Genomic DNA, 16,561 nt, shown 5'->3' on the forward strand with positions numbered 1-16,561 from the left:
TAAAGTATTTGAAAGAATATTTCACTCTCCAGACACTAGAAAAATAGACTGAAAAATAAAAATATTGCCTCTTGAAATCTTAACACCTCTTTCTGCAAATACAATTTCTTTCCATTTCTTTGTGTTAAATATCTTTCACAGTACCACTGAAGAATAATCATCCCACTAAACAGATTGGTAAAATCCTTCCTCCTGAAAAAATGTAGCTTTCTATACAGGCTTCTTAACTCTGATGTATTCACTTTTCTACACCAAGTTCTTTTTCATTAGTTTACCTATATCAATCGAAACTAATCAAATGCGTTAAACCAATTTCATCACTGCTTAAATCAGCTTAGCTTACTGAAAATCAACAGAGCTGAACTGATGAAAGATCTTGAGCAGGAATAAAAGCATGAATAAAGGAATGAAACTAATGCCCTCAGGTAAAGAACTGATTTAAAAAAAAACTCCGTAACTTTTAGCCTTAAAAAACACACAATATCACTTCAGTTTTATATTTCCCCAGTCAGAAGTGATTGCCTAGAACAGTGATTCTGAAGTTGCACCAACTCACAATGCATTTGAATCCTGCACTGCTTGAACTGTCATGAACGTAAGATAAGATACTGTTCAAAGGGAATGGTATTTGTTCCAGCTTCCTCTTCCAACAATTGGGTTCTCTGCTGGTCTTACTGTGTTGCCCTGACTCTCATGTGATCAATTTGCAGTACAGATCAGATCACTGGAGTGTGAATTCAGTGACTGACGTAAAACACCAGGGCAACTCAGATCCAGCAGCTTCTATTCAAAAGCAACTACTATTAAAATAACTAATACATTAAGATTTGTTCTTTAAATGAAAAGCCTGAGTAATTAATACATAGCAGAAGTCTCTTGTGTTTCCAAAAACACACCTAAAACCACACACCTTCAGGATCATTTTAGTTTTCCTTAAAGCAATCTCAAATAAAAATACAAGTATATATGCAGTATAGGGCCACCAGGGCCAAATATTTAAAATATACCAGATTGGACTAGCTTGCAAGTGACTCTATAATGGAAAGAACTGAACAGTATTTACAGTAATTCTCAATTTATTTTAAAATAAATACACAATTCTTGGATTACACTTTATATTCCAAATAATGTAGTTTGTGATCATGGAAGCAAGATGCTGGCATGTTAAATTTCACATGAAGGCACCAGCAAAACCTAGAAACTTGTCCCCTTGCCTTTTGAGGAACTGTCCCTCAAACACTGCATAAGCACTTCCCTGTCAGCCAGAACCTGGCACTATATGTTAAATACATAGAAACAAACTAATACTTTGTCATTTCTGCTTCATCGGTATAGATCAATATTCTGGGTTTACATCCTAGACTTATGACACCATTTTCCTGGTTCCATCCTAGCACTGAGAATAAAATCCTACAAAACAAAAAAGCCTCTCTCTACCCCCTGAAAGAAAAAAAAACAAACAACAAAAAAGTTAGTGTCAATATCTCTACAGGCAGTGCACACCCATAGCAGATGAGAATTAAGTTTGCTGAAGTTATGGTAAATACAGAACTTCTTCATTTTGTATTTCCATCTCTGAGAAACAATCAAACTCTCACTTGTAACTATAAAAATATATTATCAGAGCTTTGGAATCACTGATAGTTGACACTGAGCCTTCCAATGCTAAAAAACATTTCCATTGCTTAAATTCCAGAACTAACCTACACCAGGACGCAGTAGAAATATTCACAATCTCAGTGGTCATGCACAGCAAAATATTAATAGATCATGTAAACTTTTTATTCTCTGCTCAACTGCCTGCCATATAGCGCTGCTGTAGGTAACTATTGGCTTTGAAGACTATCAGCCAGGTCCAAGTGAATGAGTTTTTGCAACTCTGAAAATGTCTGCCTTCAGTTACTTTCAAAGTCTATTTTAACACCGCACTTTTTCACCATGGTACCATACTGTGAGTTGGACTAATTACTGGCTCCATTTCATGTGAATAGTTTGGCATGTCATGTTAAGGTAAAAAACAGAAGTCTGAGTAGCAATCTTTTACCATAATACACAAAAATGTACACATAAATAAGTTCACAGACTTAGAGATGTCAACTGAGCTGTTTCAGCTCAGTTCGACTGAGGATCTGGCTTTCACCTTTCATTTTGAAGAGGCTCTCCAGGCATAAATAGTAATTTTATAGTGACAATACACAAAAACCTCAACCTCTGTGCTTAAGAGAGTAAATCCCATAAAAAACAACATAATTTAAACACATAATTGCTACTTCTATATAAAAAAAAAATCTCAGCAATACAGTGCTTGATTTGAAAACACAACAGCAGTTCATCTGCATGTTTTCAGCATAAATACCCAAGACTACAAATATCTTTTTGAGTGAAGAAATACTGAAAATAATGCCTAGGAATGAAGAAACAAGCTTCCTGCAGTGAAGTGCCCGAATAAGAGCTTAGGCAGCTGAAAAAAATTATCTAGGTAAACATGATTCTGCTGTAGTACAGGAATTATATCAAATAACTCCAATGCCCTTTCTATATTCCTGTTATTTTGCTTTTATTATTGTGAGCAATTAGATCTTTGGCTCCACCTGCATCTTGGTTTACTATTTCTTACACCTTCAATGGCCCGTATCATTGTGTAGTGAGCCTTCACAAGTTGGTTTCTCACCCCTCGACATCTCAAATTCTCCAAGTAGAAATGTGATGTATCCTCAGCAGAAGTAATTACTCAATCAGTACTGAAGGTAGTTACCTATGTTTGTGCATCAAAAGATGCAAATCTATTCGTACTCACCCTGGTGGGCAAACACAACCTGAAACGCAGGGAAGGTGTGCTGAGAAAGTGAGGTTTAGCAGCTGGTTCTCACAAGTTCTCTCTCTGCTGAGCTCAGGATCAACTTGTGGATTACTGCAGTTAATAGAAATCTGTCCAGCCGGGCAGCCGTGCACTGGGGGTGGCGGAGAAATTACAAACATTAGTCTTCACATCTGAAATGCTTTATTTCATAAAGGTGTGCAATAGATTCAGAATATGTACACAGAATATATTACACACAAAAGTGTAACATCCAATTGCCTGTCCCTCCTGAGCACAGTTAGCTTCATCAAACCCCTATAGATCTCATACAAAATACTGAAATGGATATATTTGTTTAGTAAGGGACATGATTTTCTAAACAGTCAGGTATCAGCCCTCCAAAACAGACATGCAAACTACTGCCAGAGAAATAGAAATAGACAAAGTGGTGGCAGTGTTTTATAGTGGTTTTGGTTGTTGCTGGGTTTTTTGTTTATTTATTAGAGCGAGACACTCTGGATAACTGTCCAATCAGCACAGCCACCATCTTCAAGTACATGGGGAACAGATTTCTGCTAAAATCCAGAGAGCTGGCAATTCTAGAACTGAAACCTCAAATAAAAGTCTCATGGAAGTAAGAGAAGCATCGTAACAGTATGGACAATACTACTTAATGACACACAAAATATACTGTAATAGGAAAAGCATTCATTAGATTCTTTTTCTTAAGCGTGACAAAAGAAACATTATCTTTTCATATTTCAGTTCCTCAAAGAAAAAAATATCTTTGAAAAATTACTGCTAGCATCCAGTTCCTACAACCATCTTCTAAGAGCCAAAGCTAACCTGTCTTTGTCCTACTGAAATTCTCCTTTTCATCATGCAGCTAAGCTTGTTTATATTAACAATCTAAAAAAATAAAACAAGTATTTTAAAGTTCTGGGAAAAAACAGTTACTCAGATTTGACAGCATTTTGGACAACTATGCCGCTGCTTTGCACCAGCCTTGCTTTCAGTCACACAAATACATAATTCCCAAATTACAGATCCCCTCCTGCAAGTTATCCATTTGTACATCTAGCATAATCTTCTAATACAGATAAGGGGTTCCATGGTGGAGACTGAACTATAAATATTAATTGGACTTGAAGTATCTTTTCCCTGTCTATCTTCACTCACCTATTATGTTGTTATCACAATTCATTACTCCATCTCTGCAATGACTGCAATAAAAATACATTAAGATGTAATGAGAGCCAGGAAGATCTGAAATATTAATGTGTTATGTTTAATAACGAAGCATTCAGTATGAATAAATAAAAAATAACTGTATAAATATGTTTGCATTGAACATTAGAACTGTGGATAAAGTGGGCTTTGCCTTACCACCTAAAGAACATAAATTACTCTTCAAATTTTTGCTTTCTGCATAATATTACTACAAGTTAAAATGTCTGGGCTGACATTAAAACAATAAAGAAACACACCACTATACTGTTCCCAAAAACATCAGCGCAGTAAATATAAACCAAGCCCTGTACATAACGGAATCATGATAATCTAAAAAGTAAATGCAATGAGCAATAGCAACAAAACCAAACCAAACCTAAACACACACATGTATATGTCACAACAAGCCCTGAGTATGTACTCTTACATGAACATTCTTAACACTACTATAAATGCTCCATTTTCCTCATTATCAGCTTAGAACTCTGCTGCAAAGCAAGCTACTAGTGTATGTGACTACCTTGACAACACCAACAGTTCTAAGTTAACCCACAGTTGAAAGTAAAACCCCTGTTGAATATAATACAAACACAATCTATTGTGACCGCAACAATTTTTTTTGTACTGAACTGGAATGACTTTTCTGCAAGGAAAATACATTAATACAGACTGACAACTTTGTCTTTTCTCAGCTGCTCCTGAATGGATGTCCATGACCCTCACAGATTATGAACAAACTAGCCATGTTTGAAAGACTTTCCTCTCAACAGATCTGTATACAGCCTTATTAAGACATGTCAAAGAAGTCATGACTAAATAGAAGATAGGGATCTCTTATTTTATCTTAAAGACTCGTAGCTATAAACCAGTAGATACATTTAATTAACACATTCACATGAGACATAAGCTGTCAAATCCCAAATACCTCCACTGAAATAAACATAAAGATGATTTTTCACCTGTAGTAGTTTCTAAAAAAAAAAAAAAATCAATGTGCTTTCAGCCAAATATTCACCATAGTGCTTAGCATAATTAGCTAAATTAGACCCTGGAGGAGGAGGCTGAAAGGAAATAAAAGAATCAAGCAGGAGAAGCCCTTTCCCATGACTGCCAGCACTGTCTGGCACATCCTCCATGAACAAAAATATTCAGGAAGGCAGGCGACAGCACACCCAAACTTTGGACAGCCCCATGGCCAGAAAGGGCTGCCCTGTACTCTCCAGAGAAACCGCCCTAAGGTGAATATAAACTAAGTTGACAATTGTAATCATTTATAACAATCATCATTCATGGACACCAAGATGCTGACAAGAGTGAGAAGGAGTGGGTGTTTTTGCTAAGTGTCACCATTGCAATAGGTGTCTGAGAATATTAATGTCTTACTGGCCTTTACAACAAACCAAAGTATTACGCTGATCTATCACAGACATGACTCTCTCTGTTCTGCTTTTAGGAAGTGCTGTGGTTTTAATTAACTGATACAGGCAGTGAGAGCTCAAACATTACTTCAAGAAAAAGAACTCTGAAAGCTTTTTTTACAGAACTTGTCCACGTTATTTAACCTTTTCCAGACAAAACTAATCCTTGAAAAGGATGTGTCTGGCAGCAGCCAGAATACTTTAACAAGTTATCTTCTTTAATGGCATGATTATAATTATGCAAATGGAAAAGCAGAGAGACAAGAACAAATGCTAAACGTAAGGAACAATAACAGAGATGCTTATTCACCTTTGGCTGCAGTTGACAGTTATTTGTGTTGTTTCTTAGTCAATAAAGTCACATTGCTCTATACTAGCAGAAGACAGATTCTTAATAATTCTTCATTAATGGATTTACAGTCTGCTATAGGGAAGGAGAAGAGCAACGAAGGCTTGGCTGAACAGACTTGAATGGACAATCAGGAAATGTCTGGGGTTTTCTAGAGCTTTCCAGATTAGTATGGGACTACAAAATCATAGCAGCTTTTCTCTCTAATTTGCACTTCAGTATACTGGATTATAAGCACAGCAGCCTGAAAACTTAACTTCTAAAGATCTGTCTAAACATGCATAGAAAACTGATGTAGGTTTATTCTGTATGTTTCATAAAGACAAACAAACAAAACCCACACAAAACCACCCACCACCACAACAGGGTAGGCAAAATTATTTGACAGAGCTCTTAAAAAAGCAAACACCATTTAGCCAGGAAAAAACATGTTTTGTACCTTACCATTTACCCAAAGATGTCATGATGTTTTCTCCAGGGGGATAGTCAATTCCTTGAAAATAACAAGGGCATTCATTTCTGGAGTAGAGAAAACAAAACAAAACATGCAACTGTGATTAATTCAAATTGAAGGAAGAAACAAACTCCCATTGACATAATTGCTGTGCAAAGTTCAATAGGTTGCTTTGTTGATTTTGGTGAGGTTTGTTGTTGTTGTTTTATTTAATACAAGAAATTGACCTCAGTAACTACTGATGCATACTGCCATATAATTCGAGCACATTCCAAACCCAATCAGTAACAAAGCAGAACCTTTACACAACAGTGAACACCTTTTGTATCTCTTGTAAGCCAAAAACCAGACAATATGCAACAACTAGCTTTGGTGATGCTTGATGAGTGGCAATACTATAAAAGCTTTTTGTGATCAACACACAGGTTCTGTATAACTCTAAGATCCCACCAAGTTTACAGTTTAACAGTATCTACAAGGTTACGTGTTTATCATTTTTCACTCTGACTTGCAAATGCAGTGGTTTAAAACCGTGAGCGTGACTATTAGAACTGCAACTTTACCTACCTCTGTACACACCGGTCAGTCTTGGAATTCAAATACATTCCAGAGGGACAAGCACAGCCTTCAACACAATCACTGCTGCATGTCTCTGGCACAGACAGCGCTTGGCAGGTTCTGCCACACATAGATACACAAGTACTGTACTCCTTTGTATCTTCACATGAAAGAGCTGTCCAAATGAAAAAAACCTTCTCAAATTACAGTGCAAGAGACTCAAGTACCTCCCAACAGTTTTCTGATAAACATCTCCATTCTTTCACCCCCCATCACATTAAATTCCACTAAAATTGCTCTCTTGGCACTATGCTGTGTAAACTACACAGATGTAAATCTGCAGTAATAACAAGTACAATAAAGTCTGCATAATTAATCTAGATTTACACTAGGGAAATCAAACAGTTGAAGCTTTTTTCCGCCCTCTAACAACACTTGGCTCTTGTGCATGGACTTCAGGAAATTGACAGCATCTTAAAGAAAATACTAAAAGCAATAAATAAAATGTGTGCACTTTGCAGATGTTGCACAATAGCATCTGACGTTTTCTTGTACATATATCCTATAAATTTCTACTTAAAAAAAATAAATCTGAAGTTCTTGAAATACTAAAAAGATTCACATTTTAAACCCCACAAGAATGACATTAAAAAAATATATATTTAAACTTCACTTCTAAGCAACTCAAAATTAAATGGTTTGAACACTTCGAGTCACAGTGTATGCAGCCATCCATGCCATAATGACTGTAGATATATATACAGATACTCCAACTTGAGATACCTAGGCTGGACCAGCTTTCCAAAATCCTCTTTATCATGCATTACAACATGGATAATTACATTATATGATCAAAACTACCAGATGTTAAATTCTTGAGTGTTCCTTAGAAAATATTTTCAGCTTGCTTTGTAGAGCCCGATCTACTGAAACATCAAGTGTGTCAGTTTAGGGCTGTTTTATAGGGTTTCCAGTTCTACAATTTAGAAAAAAAAATGTACATGAGGGCACTATGTATCCTATCACCATCTTCGCATCACTAAAAGCTCATATAAACTAAAGAATTTAATAGTATTATCCCACTCCTTTTACTTGTGAGGCGTTACAGGGCAGATAACAGAGATGTCACTCTCGGCTGTCTCTACACTCTCTGTATTCTTCTATTCATTCGAAATTAAATATCAACAACACCAATTCTCTACACTTATATCAGCACTCCATGTATGTCAGTAACACTAAGAAAATAAACTACAAGAGATTGTGAGATAGCAAAAGTTGACAATAAACCAGCTAAAACTGCTTAATACATCACCATCATTTTTAATTTCAGTCATTTAAAGAATTAGATAAACCTAGCATCTATGAGGAAAAGAACAAATCTATTTACCTAGCTCATGAATAATATCAACATGAGATATTCAAAGCCACATAAGAGATATAGACATATTTTTAATGCTGTATACATTTGAAGCCTTTTGACTACTGCAGAAAAAAAACCTTCGCATTGTTTCTTAAGTCAAAAGAACTAAAAAAAGCCAACTATAAGGAACAATCCTCTAAAAACACTGGTACTGATTCTGTCTTGACCAAAAAAAACCAGAACCTTGCCCTGTACACAACAGATCATGCTAGAATTAAACCTCTTCTCATTTAAAAGATTATACTGACTTGATTTTATTTTCTGATTCTCATTCTAAAGTCCTCAAACAGTAATTATTTAAGACTTGGAGTTAAAGACAACTCACCACAGTCTGGGACACCTCCTCTGAAATCTATTACAACTCCAAATCTTCGGCAACGGTGAGCGTAATGGGCCAGAGCAGAGCAAAAACAAACCTGTCCACATTTGCATGTGTCTCTTCTGCACTGCTCAAAATAGGGAACAGGACTCAAATAGGGGTAGCATGGAGCAAAAAGTTCTTTCGTAAGGATGCTACAAGCTTCCGCTGCATAAGAGGCTACACAAACAACAGATTAAACATTGTTTCAGTGAGGGAGTTTTAAAGACTTGGAATAAAAAGTGTTTCTATACAATGGAACAGATCACGATTATATACGATTGCCATATATATCTTTCTGTCTTTGATGTCTATACAACTGTATGGAAGGACAGAAAAGAACTTAGCTGCTCATGGTTTTGAACTTGTTCTGGGAATTATTTATGGTATGTGGAATACTTTATAACACACAGACAGTGCCTACATACAGTCTGTCTTTAAAGTGGTTCATGGATGTGGGTTAGGCAACACATGCTACCCAGTGCCCCTTCAGTTTAAGTCATTCCCAGAATTTCAAAGAATAATCTGTTGTTATGCATTGTTTCAGTTGCATAAGGCTGCAACTCCACCCGGAGCTGCTAGTTTGGGGTAGCACTATCACACAGGAAAACAAGAGCGGTATCAAATTGTACATAGGAAGCTCCAAACACAGCACTCACCTGAATATCTTAATTCTTAATATATTAAATAATTATGCAATAGTGGTCAAAAGAAATAATACGTTATATTAGCATACTCAGAAAGAGATAAATTTGTATTTCCCACCAAAAAAAACCAAGAGAGATGCATAAACTAGGACTTCAAATTTCCTTTTCCACAATTTCTGTCTTCCCGTGCAGGTTTCTTTTTTCTACATTCATGCCCAAACCCATTGCCAAAAATGCAGCTTCTTAGTGCTGCATATTGCATAAGTACTCAGAAAACAGGATGATGATGTAGCAGGAGATGTGATGATTTCCTAGCACTGCTGAAATTACAGGCAAAACCTTAGTATTTTACTTCTGTATCTTGCCTAAGAGTGTAGAATCCATGATGAGAAGTGGTAGGAACTGTGAAATGGATTTAACTGATAATCTACAAAGTTCATTGTGATTAAAGGTTTCAGTGACCATCTGCCATCCTCATGGCATCAACCACTAGCATCATTCCCCAGCTGTACCCTTCCAGCTGAATCTAAAGGCTGGGAGTGCTAATTATGTTTCTCCTACTCATTCTCCTTATCAGACAACCAAAATAAAATGTTTCATTGTTTCAGTATTTTCAAAAGTGAATACTACAATACTTTTGAGTCTCCATCTTAACTAGCAGCATCACCAATGCAAGACGTAACACCAACCTTTAATGCACGTCTAGCTTTACACATTGTAATTGCATACCAGAAATGAAAAGGGGGCATTCCAAGTGCCTCTGCAAGTATCAGAAAATACTTAAATAATACACTACATGATTTGTTAGGATTCTGAACTCAACAAATGCTACCTATAAGTATTAATTTTTTCAATGGGTAGGACTGGTTATTACTGATCCAGCTAGGAAAATTAGCACAGATGTAACAAGTCAAAATGCATTTGTCAATAATAATTGACCTTCACTGCCCACCTGCCTGCAGATGAATATCACATGGATCCATTTGCGAACTATCATGCACAAGAACACATGCCGATGAAGTCCTCCATGTGTTTCCAAACAGCTCTGGAGTGCTTTCAGTTACTCCAACTGGAGATCTTTCATAAAACAGAAGTCAGCCACAAAAGATGCAGTTAATTTACAGAATGGTCTCAGTTCTACCACCGCCTTTTTGAGCTCCCCTTCCACTGCTCCATATTCTCAGGCATTCTCCCATAAAGCACTATCAGATCAAGTGTCAAGCCTCTTCCCTTTCTTTCCAGGCAAAGGCCCAGAAAAGAAAGAGAAGATTGGCTCTAGAGCCATTAGATATTCTGTAAGGAAAGACAGATCAAAACAGACCACGTTTCATTTTCACAACAGACAAGGAGGGAGCACCAATGTCCTGAAAGTCTGTGCTCTTATTCATACTTCTGTCTCCTCAGTGATATCTGATCCATCTTTATCTCTCCTCTACCTATAATTTTCTGTCTCTTCCCGGGTAGCTGGCTGCCCAGGCTCTCTAGTCCCTGCAAGAAAGAGGAAGGAACCGAAATCCAAGGGGCCAGAGATGTAACTGCAAAAGCAATTGGATAGATATCCAGGTTAAGCAGAGGGACAGCAGAAGCTAAAAGATAAGACTGCTGAAAATAACCAAGGTACATTAATACTGTACAGGGAGAGTGACTGAAGCCATGCATTTAAACATGGGATGTTACAGCCTATGGAAAAGATTGCATTAGGCATACAACCAGTAGTATTAATTCTGGGACAGCAGGTTGGGGGTGGAAGCATTGCAAAAGACACCACAGTCCATGGCAAGTCTCCCAAACCTCATATGAATCAGGCATTTTGTGTATATATCAAGATGCTTGTACATTATGGTTGGTGTCACATCTCAGCACAATATGTAAGTTCCTGTAGTTAAGGGCATTTTTCATGAATATCAACTATTGAACAATTTTTCACTTATTTGAGGACAAGTTCAAAGACTGTCATAAAAAAACACAGTACAAAACTTACTTTCTTCAAGCAGAGAAATGTTTTAAGAAGTTTTATGTAAGTAATACATAGACAGGATCTCAATGGAGATATATTTCGTAGTCTCATTATAAACAATATTCTGATAATACTTTTTAATCTTTAAGATAAAAATTGTTCAAAAATCCACTAGAATATTTATACGTGTGCATGTGTTCTAAGTGGGATCAAATATGGAAAGTTTTCCCATTTCTCTATTAGTTTTGATTTCAAAAATTCAACTGTTTTGAGAGCAAGATGTTCTCCTACTCTTTCTTTTTTTTCATCAAAGAACTATTCTGTCATGCTCTAAATTCATGTTCTCCTTCTGCCACTTCCATTAGGCTCCCTGATCCTCCGGAAGTCAAATTTCTTTAGTATCTGTAGGAAATATGCTGCAAGGAAGGTGAACAAACAGCTGTCTTGCCAGGAATGCTTAGGCAGCTCTGACCACCTTTCACTGCACCACAACAAAGCAAAGCTCAAGTGACAGCCAATTCCTGTTGCTCGTGTGCAGACGCTAAATAACAGAGGCTGTGTAGGAAAGCAGACCAAAACTTCCAGCAAAAAACAGGAGCTGAAAAGACAGAAGGCAGCTTGCAAGGAGGTAGAAAGTTCCTTAAATAGGCCATTTCATGTTTTTGACAAGACCTTTTGGATAAACTAGCACTTATGAGCCATGTACATTTAATTGTATCTTTACATTAAAATATTTTAAGCAAAACCTGGATTGATATACTGGAGTTGAACTTATAGATTTTCTGTTAGCAAACTAAGACCTTTTATCTATCTCACTAATACAAAACTTCAAATTAAATTCTTCTTGGTATCTATCCATTCAGTACATGCTTAATTCATTCTAACTGTAGATACTTATATACTGGCAAATAGAAATTTTGTAGCTTTTCGTACAAAAAATCATCCTCTGTATTTCCATTGAAGGTTCCACAAAGGCCCACAGTGTCATCTTTCCACCGTCCATCAGCTTGAAGATAAAGCCTCAATCCTTCTCTGTCATACAGTATCTGTAATCCAATGTGTGTCTTTACTTGAAGAAACAGAGAGGAGAGTTTCCGTATTTCAAATAACTCTGGTGAGTAAAAACAGAGATTGTTGAAAGGCAAAGGAAACCTGCTTGTAATTTGCATTTTGCCTCTTATCATTTCACTGTTTTAGTTTTATGTGATTTAAATGTAAATTACATTTTCTTCCTACTAATGCCCTATTTTCACCTGATTGTTGATTTCTCACTAAATGTTACACTGATTCAGACTTTAAAGAAGAAAACAAGAAACTTGTGACAGTCACCACACTTTTTAAAAGTGCATCCGAAGTTCACTGGATTATTCATAAAGGTTAACTAAAAGCAAATCACTTGAAAGATACAAACATTGCAGACCATTTATTTTAGACAACCTAAGCCTAACACCAGCATTGTGTTGCCTGTATTAAAGCCTTTTCCTGGGAAACTCCCAGAGCCAAAGCCACACAGACATCAAATGTGCTAATGATTCACACATAAAGCTCTCACTGAAGTCAACATTGAATCTCTTAGAACACAGTCACATATGTATATGTAGAATACTTGACAATATCTTCCAGAGGTAGAGATTTAAAAACTCAAAGCAAAAAGAAAAAAAAATATTTGGTCTGAAAATCTGTAACTTATCTGTAAGGGGTAGGAGTGCTCCTTCCACTTAAATTTACTCGAGTTGCTTACAAAAAAGGGAAAAAATAAATAATTCAGTCAAGAATCAGAGAAAATAATTTCCCTTCAGAAAAGAACTAACTAACCTTGAATATGTGAAGGATGGCATTTGAACTTTAGTTAGAGACAGAATATAATCTTAACATAAGAGAAACTAGCCTAATACAGCTACTATATAACTCCTACCATCAGTGTAGAAAGTACATCAGCAGTTAATCTGTGAAACATTTCAATAAGAAATTAACAGTGTTGGTATTAACAATATACCACTTAACTTCAGTATGTTAGCAATACTGACAGTATCATAACAAACATACGTGCCATTAAAAAACTGCTTTAGTGTTTGATAGGAGTTACATGATGTTATATTATTCCTTACCATCTGCGTAAGGCAGGTTAATTTTGTACTGGTCATATACCAAAACATCTCCTGAATGAGTCAGAGTCACTTGCCTCTTGGGGTCCTGCTTAAGAATAAGGCTGACTGATTGGATACATGATCCATCCTGGTTCTGCAAGTAAGAGCAAAACAAATTTTTAAAAAGACATTTAAGTAGGATGAATGTTAGGAGTCTAAGTAAAGCTAAAATTAGTGGGAATTAGGAATTTTCAGTTGTATCTTGCTTCTTCATGAAGTGCATTTGTAAAACATACCACTTTACAGCTAAGTAAGAGCACTTAGTATTTTGAATGATTTCGCATGTATGTTTAAATATAACTCTAACCTGTTATGCAAATACAACTCAGAGTGGAATTTAGAAAAATAAATGTAAACAATTCTTACATAGCTCAGTACAAAGACACCTGCAATTCATGACATCCTTGGATTAAAGGCCCACTGAGGCACTGCGGTGCACAGAAATACAAGTTTGAACATTGAAGTGTTCTGATACACCCAGGTTCTTTTAAAGCATATTTAAGATCAAAATTATTTTAATGGCAAACAACAGCAAAAGGCAGAACCATCTTGTGAATCATAATTTGAAACATCAATTAAGTCCATGATTTCAGAAAGGAGTTGTGGAGTACATTCATAAGCTCCCTGGATGAACATTGATAAAAGAAAGGCAGCATCATGTCAGCAACATCCATTATGCATCCATTACAACATCCAACCAGCCCAACTTGTTACTACCATGGCTTATTCCTATTTCCATTTCAGTTCTTTAGTTAAGTCAAAACACCATATAGAAAAAACATGAAATGAAATATTGTGTTTCAGTCTTGATGAAACATACTCCAAAAAAATTCTAGATCAACCTCAACTATCTTGCCTACACCCAGTCTGTTCAGTGGCACTTGTCAACATTACCAAAAAAAATCCGTAGAAACAAAGTATTGAGACTCACGTCCTAAAGTTTCACAACATAAAGAAGCTACATTGCCTGCACAAGAAAATGTCACAACAGATTAACTATCAAGCATTGAATTTGAGTTAACTGCTTTCATCAAAACAAAGTCAATTACAGTACAGTTGTTCTATGTAAGTTAGGTTGGATTTTTTTCCATTCCTGGTTCTGGTACATTATTTTCAGTTTTCTAAGGAACTCATTATGGCCTATGCTAACATAAACAATTGTTTTTAAACCTTCAGCCATTCCTTTTAATGATTTTTAGAGGTGGACATTTCCCACACAAGACAGGAAAGCCCACAAAGCCCACATGGTCCACATTTTAAAAACTTTAGCATGAAGAAACACCCAGACAGAAAAGCCTTCAAGACAGCCTAAAAAAAGGCTTAAAGCAAGTCATGAAACTGGGTGATACCTCAAAAAGTTCCAAACTACTTAATATTCCTGCATGTTTTATGCTACTGTAGTGATCTTCAAGTAGACACCACACCACGCAGGTGGAATGCAGCCCAAGTCCGAGGCCTACTGAATACTGAATGTTTTCAACGTATCACAGTAACAAATACACCTGTACTAAACAACATGGCAACTAGCCAGATAGATGACTAACTCTTTCAGAATAACTACAGGTACTTCGGCTTTTGATGCCAATAGGGAAAGAATGATCACTAACCACAGAAGATTACCAGATTTTTCTTAGCAGAACCAATTTGATCACTGGGATTTTTTTAAAAGAAAAATGGTGTACCCCAGACAATCAGGCACAGAGGTGAATAGAGAGTTTACTTGAAATCTACCATGGCAGCATCCTGTAATTCACTTTGGTACAGGCTGAAAGACATTCTACTGTGTCTTTACTCTAGGAAGGAATTAAGTTTCTGACACTCCTGCTATACTCAAACATCTTTACTACAGCTTCTGAAGCATCAGCTTATTTACATTGTCTTAGTGTGGCTAAATAAAGTTAAGAGACTATCGCCTTCCATCTACAGAGGAAAGGGGGGAGCACGCAACTTGCTGTTTCTTTTGCTCAGCCTCCATCACTGCAGGACTTTGCAATTATTTGAAAGGTATTCAAGAAAAATGACAAAAAATTGGGTCCAGTCACTTTTGGCACATTATTTGTCCATTTTACTCTCACCTTGATTATGCACCTTCAATGTCTCAATGTCTTACAGACCAAAACATACACAGAGGTGTCTGAAATCACTTGGTCAAGGAGCAGCCTAAGTCTCACTGCTGGAAATTTCTCATTGAGTGGATCTCGACCTAAGCTGCAGTGCAGAGGCATCCAGCAGAAGTGCAAGGGTGCACTGTCCAGTCCCACTGCCTGTTGGAGCAAATAAAGGACTCTGCACTCTGATTCAATGTCAATCACGCTAGAGGCATTTATTACAGAAACAAGCCTCCTTATACATGCAACTATTCTCTGATCACACGTCCACGCTCCAAGCATGCATTCGCTAATTGGATATCATCTATGTTCACGAGCTGTCCACACGCTGAAGTCTCACTGCTGATAGGTCTGTTGACTTCCACCACATTGGGGCCTTGTTATTGTGGAGCTGCTTCTCTCTCACAGCAGGTCCTGTTTACATTCTTTGAGTTGGCCTTGAAATTCCTGGCTGGTTCAGTAACAAGCCTCCATCTAACAGCAACCCCTCCACAACTGCCTACAGTGAGCGCATAACTGATGATGAAATGCTAAAATGTTAAGCATCTTCAGTGCTGAAAGAGACATTGAGCAAGATTTATTTAAAATATCCATACCTTGGGTAAGTTACACTACCAGCAAAATTATACTGCCAATAGCACCATTCACAATGCAAACAGATTAGGATGCCCAGTTCAAAAATCTACACTTTTATCCAGCTCTCATCAGCTTTCATTGAGACTTGCTTAATACAAGGCAAATGTTGACCTACTCACTGAAACAATTACTCGAGCTACAAGGATCTCTGAATAATACCATGTGGATTTGACAGATACTGAACTGGCACAGAGCAAATCATCTAACAGTCCCTTACCATGGACACACAAGTACACACAGTGGCGTGTCAAGATTAAAGACTACCTTCTGAATTTCCTCATCTCTAAATATAATAGTGCAGCAGCGATCTTTCACCAACAGTTGAAATGATAAAATGAAACTTAAAAGTCATAACAACAGCTGGAGATATTTCAACAGCTCAACCAGCTCTCCTGGCCTGACCGTGATGACAGACATCAGCATTGCAAAGTCATACTCACTAGCTTATCTTGTCTTGCCTCTTTACTAAGAAATTAGGT

General features: G+C 36.8%; 1 protein-coding gene across 1 annotated transcript in view; it reads right to left on the reverse strand.

The window, feature by feature from the left end:
* The window catches only part of OTOG (otogelin), a 110,186-nt gene that overhangs the window by 67,724 nt on the left and 25,901 nt on the right, over positions 1 to 16,561 (reverse strand). Inside the window, exons 16-23 of the mRNA XM_021300048.2 lie at positions 13,300 to 13,432; positions 12,125 to 12,302; positions 10,187 to 10,311; positions 8,555 to 8,767; positions 6,819 to 6,984; positions 6,242 to 6,316; positions 3,980 to 4,023; positions 2,798 to 2,951 (exon numbers count right to left, since the gene is read on the reverse strand). Of these exons, the coding sequence (XP_021155723.2) occupies positions 2,798 to 2,951; positions 3,980 to 4,023; positions 6,242 to 6,316; positions 6,819 to 6,984; positions 8,555 to 8,767; positions 10,187 to 10,311; positions 12,125 to 12,302; positions 13,300 to 13,432 (1,088 nt within the window). The remainder of the gene's footprint in view (positions 1 to 2,797; positions 2,952 to 3,979; positions 4,024 to 6,241; positions 6,317 to 6,818; positions 6,985 to 8,554; positions 8,768 to 10,186; positions 10,312 to 12,124; positions 12,303 to 13,299; positions 13,433 to 16,561) is intronic.

This window comes from Columba livia, chromosome 5 (genome assembly GCF_036013475.1).
Source record: "Columba livia isolate bColLiv1 breed racing homer chromosome 5, bColLiv1.pat.W.v2, whole genome shotgun sequence".
In the NCBI taxonomy this organism is placed as follows: domain Eukaryota; kingdom Metazoa; phylum Chordata; class Aves; order Columbiformes; family Columbidae; genus Columba; species Columba livia.